Genomic DNA, 7,756 nt, shown 5'->3' with positions numbered 1-7,756 from the left:
GTTCTCGCGAGAGGCGCGGAGTTCTCTCCAAGTACTGAGAGCGTGAGCGCAAGAGGGCTCAGGGGGTGCGCTGTCGCTGGAGGGAAGACGCGACGCGGCTGAAGCTTGGGGGAGCGCGCGTGCGCCTTCGCCAGTTCTGCGCTGCAGGGGCCGCCGTGTGAGAGCCGGTGTGAGACCGACGTGCGGGCCGCGGGAATGTTCCGAAAGGCCCGGCGAGTGAACGTGCGTAAGCGGAATGACTCGGAGGAGGAGGAGCGAGAGCGCGACGAGGAGCAGGAGCCGCCGCCGTTGCTGCCGCCGCCCGGCACCGGCGAAGAGCCGGGCCCCGGCGGCGGCGACAGGGCCCCCGGGGGGGAGTCGCTGCTGGGCCCGGGGCTGCCGCCTCCTGCCGCGCTGACCTCGGGCCCCGGGATTGAAGCCGGGGGCTGCTTCCCGGGAGGCGCGGAGCCCGGTAACGGGCTGAAGCCGCGCAAGAGGCCACGAGAGAACAAAGAGGTACCCCGGGCCAGCCTGCTCAGCTTCCAGGATGAGGACGAAGGTAACCGCCGCGCTTCGACCTCCCAGATCCCGACATTCCTACCCCGCGCATCCACCTCGAGTCCCCGCATTCCCTGGACTCCCAGCCTCAGCCCCCGGGAACGGAGCCCCTTCCCGCCCGACCCGCTGCACACTGTCCCCGCCTCCGGCCTTCTGCTCTGGCTGGGGACGTGTTCCCGCGCCGCCACCAGCCTTTTCTTAACTACCGCCTCCTCTTCATCGTCCTCCCGTGCATCTTCTATTCCTGGATCTCAGATCAGTCATTCTGAGTTTTTCAAGTGAAAATTCAGTGTTCCCTGTCCTGCCTCTTTTAACTGGCGGGTGTGTTTTAGGGAGAACTCGAGTCAGGTCCCCAGACTGCTCTTGGCACGTTCTCTGAGCCCTCTGTAGGTCACCGTGCCCACGCCTTTTGCCATCCTCGTCCTGGTTAGACATCCTTGACCAGGAAGGCCGGGTGTGTAAGGAGGAGTACTCGGTCTGGGAACAGACGCCCGGAGTTGAAGCTCTGGTTCTGAGTCACCTTGGGCCAGTCCCTTGCGATCGCGGAGCCTCAGTTTACCCATAAAAGTAAACAGGGGTACAGATGTGCGGCCTTCCTCGCATTGACATTTGGACAATGAAGAGAGACAATGTAATGGTATTTCAGGGCAGTTTATCCAATCTGGTGTGAGGGGCCAGGCTGCAGTGGATTTAGATTTCTGATCGTAAATGAGCCTTAAATCTTAAACCATTTTACCTCCCGAATTGTTGAGTGTGTGTTTATATAACCCAATTAAGTCCATGTTATGAGGCATCTCGACGCGGGATGCTTTCTTGTTTCCAGTAATAGGCAGTTTCTCTTTGGCTTTCCTGTTGTTTTTTATATTACGTTTGAGAGGAGTACAGCCACATTTTTGTTTTTAATGATACAGGGACAACTTGGTAAAGTGTTTGCGTTGGACTTTTAAAGTTTTCAAATCAAGGATGATGGATACGTCATCAAAACTTATTTTTGAAAAGTGATTAGCTCTCAGCTTAGTCTTGAAATAACAGTATGTCAGTTTGTGATGGATATAGAGTTACTCAGATTTGACAGCTCTGTAAACTAGCACCTTTTGATTTTGGGTATTTTGTTTCAGATACCTTAATAATATGATAATCAGGTGCTTTTTCAATGACTTTTTTTTACTCCTGAAATAGATGATTCAAGGAAGACAGTAGGACACAGGAAAATTTTTTGCAGTTACATGGGTTTTGCCTTTTAAAAAGTATCAAATTGGCCTTATTCCAGATTAATTTATGAAGTTGACTCAGTTTTTGAGAACCTATTACAGATTTGAAATAATTTCAAGTTATGTAATGATTTGGCGTGTATGAGTATATATTTGGAAGAATTTGAAAGTTAGAATGGAAAATACTGTCTGAAAATGGTTACTACAGACTTGGTTTAATTTCTTTTCTTAAGAAAATGAAGAAGTTTTCAAAGTGAAAAAATCAAGTTATAGCAAAAAGATAGTAAAATTGCTTAAGAAAGAATATAAAGAAGATCTTGAAAAATCTAAGACTAAGACAGAAATCAACTCATCAGCTGACAGTAAGTACCAAACGAATACGATTCTTTTGAAATGACAAAATGAAACTCTTTTCTCACGGGGATTGAATGGATTTGGTATATATAGTGAACTTGTTCAGTTGACTTTGTCGTTATCAAGGGTACAAATTGAGTAACGATACAGTTCTTTTGTTTAATTATAACACAGTTGCATTGTAAATGCATTTTTTAAAAAGACAGAACCATTGCCACTGGAATGTTTCTGCTGCAGTGACTAAATTGTCTCCCAGTTTTCCTACTAGTTTTCCAATTGCTGTTGAACAGAGAAGGGAGGTTTCCCACTTAAACCTGAGATACAGGTTTATTCCTATTTGAAGGAGTACTGTGCAAATTCCCGTACTTGTATTTTGCAGAGACAAGTTTTTGATTCCTTTGGTGTTATTTACACAGTTAGTTTAATTCTTAGAGAACTTTTAGGAATGCCCTAAGTCTAATGTTGATAATACTCCCATTCAGCAGCCTTATCAGCTACACAGATGAAGACTCCTCAGTGTGTGGCCCCTGCCTGCATTGTACAGACATCTCTCATGTCCTCTCACAATCTAAGTTAAAATTTTTAAGCAGTTATTTGTCCTTAGGAAAGTGGTTCCATTATAATATGCTAATATGAGTTATTCTCATGCAAGTGCTTTAGGGAAATCTTTTTATTTTATGGAATTAAAGATAGAATTATTATTTCCCAGTTCTCCACTATAGGCTTAATGTGGAAAAGTATGTCCTTATATCTCAAATTTACAATCTTATTTTGGAGACAGCATCACTTAAATGTATAACTGGACCCAGTATTTGGCAAAGTGTCCGATGAAGGTTAACTACATTTTTTTTTAGAGGTGGGTGAAGGAATGCTTCATAGATAAAGTGGAATTTGAAGCCAGCTTTTTGATAATTTAAATACCAAAGGCTAAGGGAGGTATGGGGATATTAAAGATTAATGTGGCCTAGGCTGTTTTCGAAAAGAGCAAGTATGCCTGATAGGCCAAAGTAAACGATTTGTGGAGGAAGCGGAGGTTTAGGGTGAAAGGTACCTTGCTGACAGATTGTGAAGGATGTTTAGTATCTAGTAAGGGATTTAGGGTAGCTGTTTCAGTGGCCTGCAAGATGCCAACATGATGAATGCCTTTTGAAATCTTAACCTGGTATTAGCATGCAGCATGGATTGGCACAGGGAGAGATTGGAGGCCTAAAGCAGTTTAAATGCAAGGGCCAGCCTTGATCCATTAATAGTGGGTTTAAAAAGGTCTCAGTTGAGCAAGACTGAGGCTTTTCCTGACTCGGTGGGAAACTGTGGATGAGTTAACAATGTTTGCTGTGGGTGTGGGAAAAGAAATAGAAAAAGATTATTTGAGAAGTATTGCAAGGGAAGAATTGGTAGACCTAATGTATGAGTCAGCTATTGGATTTAAAAGAAATTGTCAGATTTGAGCTTTTGTGCCAGGTGACTGAGAGAATAATTATGTATGATATACAGAAATAGGGAATGCAGGTGGGAGGAGGAGGGTTTTTAGGGGAACTGATTATTTTGGACTCTAGGAAGCTGCTTCATTTTTTCCAGATCTCTTGAGAACCAACTGTGTACGATGAAATCGAACAAGGAAGGTCAGGAAAAGTGAGAACTGAGAAAGGACCATTTACTGTTGGGTTAAGAAATTGAAGCAAGTACAAGGTTTTTGAAGCCACCTTCTGTGACCTCTTCTATCTTCTACTTTCATATAACGGATTTCCTACTCACCCAATGACTCAATTAATGCCCTCCCCAAAGGTGGAGCCTCTGTGTTACATAGGTCGTCATCCCTGAAGTGATGGTGCTCTGTAGCTCTTTTCATTCATCAAATCACAATCCCAGACTTTTCCTACCCCAGCCCTCCTTAGACAGGCAGAGGTGCATTAACTTGAAAGCAAGGGTAGTATCAATCTACTTTTGTGATATTCCTAAAATAATGAGTTTACCTTTAAACTTGAATTTGAGTGGAAATGGCCAGTGAAGAGTTGGAGATGTAGATTTAGATATGGTGCTCATTGAGGTGATAATTAAAACCAAGAGTAAATGGAATTGATGAGGGAGTAGCATAAAGGAAAAATTCCTGAGGACCAAAGACTTCTACCTGTAATAAGCATACACAGAGAGAAGAGGGTTTACTGAAGAGATAAAAAGAATCATAAAGTCCAAAGGAGAAAAGATCGGAAAGTTTCAAGATGATGATTGTCAGTTATGTGAAATAGTATCAGAAGGGTCAGGAAAAGTAAGGGCTGAGGAAAGGCTATTGACAGGGTTGCTGTGTTTTTTTCCGGAGGAGGGCATCTGGCAAAAGAGACTAGTTTACTTGCCAAGCTCTGTGCCTGTTTGGAGGAAGGAACATCTTTTACTAAATTGCTCAGTGATACTGTATGAAGTAGCTGTGGCTGCAGCCTTTGGGTTAGTTGGTGAGCTTGGAATGGGAGAGATCAAAGGCTGTTTGCCAGGGTTGAGGCATGCAAATTGGTGAGGAAGGGGGGGGGGGTGGGTAGCAGGTCTGCACTGCTGCTTTGGGAAGTTTGGCAGAGAGAGAAGGAAAGGACAGTAGAGAAACAATTGGGATCAAGTAGAAGTTCTTTTGCTAAAGAGAAGCCTGTGTGTCTTTGTAGACAGAAGAGAGGAGAGGGAGAGCCTGACCCCCACCTCCCCCTTTCAGATTATGTAAAACTCCGACTCTGTCCAAGTGAGTTCACTTCCATTTTCAAATTTGGAGCAATCGTAATTTCAATTTATATATTCTTAATAATATTATGACCAAGAATTTTATCGCATTTTTCAGTGTAGTTTGTTGTTTAAAATCATGTAATCATCCAAATGATACATAGTTACACTACTATTAACTAGACTTCCATATATCAGTGTTTATTTCCTTGTGTTAAATGTGTACTTATAAATAAAATAGCGGCAAATCTAAAAAAAAAACATTCAAAGTAGAATATTTGTGACAGCAAGTTTCTTAAAGTAGTAGTCAAAGAAGTTGAGGCCCAAGAGGAGCCTAGAAAAGGTTATTTAGCATCTCTTTTTATTAAGCTGTCTGGAAGGATAATATATGACCAAGTAACAAAAATTCACCTGTCAACCATGTTTTGGACTTGTATTTGCTCAATCACAAGCAAATACTTATCAACTTATTGAAACACTGAATCTTTTGAAGTCTGCAGAAATCTTTATCTGGGCATATCTGATCTAGTAAACCTTCTTGTAGTTCTGTTTTGTCTATAAAAAGCCATTGATGTAGTGTAGATTGAGAGCAGAAGGAAATGGGTAGTTCTTGACTACATCTATCTTTATATATCTGATTAAACTTGAGTTTTAAAATCTCACAGCCTCAGAAGTCGTTTCAGAGGGAGTCTGTGGCTAACGAGGTAGGATGGTAAATTTAAAAAATTAAAGAGCCTTAAAGCAGAATGACCTAAATCTTCTCAGTAAAGCTGGGGGGGTGGGGAGTCATTATCCCCAGCACTCTTCTTTAGGGAAGTAGAATATGGTTTGAGAAGAATTAAGAACTTTTGAAGCAGTTTTGGGGAGGGAGGGGAACATGCTAGGGAAACAACAGAAGTTTATCTTTCATATTTAGAATGAACTTTTGTTTTACTCTTCCATCATATTCATGGTGCCTCTTGTGTGCATTGCCAGGTTCAGTGCTTCAAGGTGAAAACACTGATTTTCTGAGTTTTGCCTGGGATGGAAGGTGTAATAGGACTATTTAGTTGTAAGTAAAGTAAACCGTTTGGTGTAAAGTAAACCACTGTACCAGTGGTGCCTCCTGGAACCCTGTGGCAGGAAAGTAGTCTTGAAACTGGCCTCGGGAATGGCCTGAGAACTAGAGAGCTCTCTCCTCGGTCCACGTGGCCAAGTACGGCTACTCCACAACTCCCTTCCTAGTTTGCATGTGGTTTTTAGTGCCACCTAGTCTCTGACTTGTCTCTGTGTCCCGATTCCAGATTGCCAGAAAAATCAAGTTTAGTCACACATCCACTCTTAAACGTTCAGTAATGGCAGTGGGGTCAGGGGCTTACACAGTGTAAATGTGACTTCTGGGTCTCAACCCCTCAGATGATGGGTGACAAATGGCTGTGAACTAAGACGATGTTGCATAAAGTGTCCATTACAGAGAGGTATATCTGGTCTATAATCTTTGTTCTTGATAGAAAGCTGCCTCAAATGGGCTTAGAGTTTAACGAAACACTGACATGTAAAGTGAAATAATGCTTCCAAGAGGTTTGAACAGTTACCTGTGAGAGTTTAGAGGGAGAAACTGTTTTGATAAACTAGTAAAATTTTGATAAACTTAAAGATAGCGATTGGGCAGGGCCTCATGCATCCCTGCGTCCCCTGTATTGTTGTTACCTCCCAATTGTGTTTATTGTGATTATTCATTTTCACACATCAGTGGTTTTAGTTTTTTATAAACAATTAGAATAGTTCAAGCTTTTATGAATTGAGCCCATAATTGCATTAGAAGTGACTCCTTAATTTATGGATCTTGTTTTATTACTTTTTTCAAAAATTAGACGAACCTCCTTTGGACAAAACAGGTCATGTTAAGGACACCAGTCAAGAAGATGGAGTTATCATCAGTGAACACGGGGAAGATGAAATGGATATGGAAAGCGAGAAGGAGGAAGAAAAGCCAAAGGCTGCCGGAGCCTTTTCAAATGCTTTATCTTCTTTGAATGTTCTCCGTCCAGGTGTGTAGTTGCAAATTCTCCTTAGAACTGAAGTAAGCCCTCAAGAATGAGCCGTCTGTAAAGATGGTCATTAAGGAAGGAGTTAGCTAAGTGGTGTTTCTTATGACATCCCTGTTTGAAGCCAGGTTGTTTCGTTTTGCAAATACAGAAAGTAAGAAAACTAGAAACTTCCCAACTTTCCAAGTTCATTCTCAGACAGGCAGTTTTATTATGAAAGCAAACGTAGGGCTTCAAGTAAGCGGTACTAAAGGCCTTTTTTTATGTATTTCAGATTTAAGATTTTAACTTTTTTAAGAACTGCTACCAAAAGCAAAATTGCTGCTAGTTTTATATTCACACTTTTTTTTTTCTTTAACTTTTTTATGGAAATTATTTGTAGATCTATTCACTGGCTAATCAGCTTTTGAATAAATAAATGCTTAGTAGCCAAATTTAAATTATGAAGAGAAACCATTTAACTCATTATAAAATCTGAAAATACTTACTCAATGGGAATTCCCTAGCGCTTTCACGACTGTGGGCCGCGGTTCAATCCCTGGTCGGGGAACTAAGATCCCACAGGCTGCTCAGGGTGGCCAAAAAATAATAATAATAAATTTTAAAAAAATTAAAATGCTTACTCTGGGTTTGTAAAGTTGTGAAAAGTTATGTACATAGATCTAGTAGCATTCTAATTGGTACAGTCTTTATGGGAAGCAGTTGGACAATATGAATCAGTAGATTTCAAAAGTTCTTAGTCTTTGAGCCTGTAATTCCATAGCTAGAAGTTTATCCAAGGAAATAATGTTTTTATTGCAACGTTATTTGTAATGAGCAACATTTAGAAAATGTCTAGCAGGAGAGAAATGGCTTAGTAAGTTAAGGTGCATTTACACGATGGGATATTACATAGCTATTTAAACAACAATTAGAAAAGTAGCAAGG

General features: G+C 41.5%; 1 protein-coding gene across 1 annotated transcript in view; it reads left to right on the top strand.

Annotated features, from left to right (window-relative positions):
- The window catches only part of PAXBP1 (PAX3 and PAX7 binding protein 1), a 32,875-nt gene continuing 25,119 nt past the window's right edge, over positions 1-7,756 (top strand). The window contains exons 1-3 of the mRNA XM_068546983.1: positions 1-538; positions 1,982-2,110; positions 6,656-6,832. Coding sequence (XP_068403084.1) covers positions 196-538; positions 1,982-2,110; positions 6,656-6,832 — 649 coding nt within the window. The 5' untranslated portion in view covers positions 1-195. The remainder of the gene's footprint in view (positions 539-1,981; positions 2,111-6,655; positions 6,833-7,756) is intronic.

The sequence above is a fragment of the Eschrichtius robustus genome, chromosome 6, assembly GCF_028021215.1.
Source record: "Eschrichtius robustus isolate mEscRob2 chromosome 6, mEscRob2.pri, whole genome shotgun sequence".
In the NCBI taxonomy this organism is placed as follows: Eukaryota; Metazoa; Chordata; class Mammalia; order Artiodactyla; family Eschrichtiidae; genus Eschrichtius; species Eschrichtius robustus.
The sequence above is the reverse complement of the archived record's forward strand: the minus strand, read 5'-3'. Positions and strand labels throughout refer to the sequence as shown.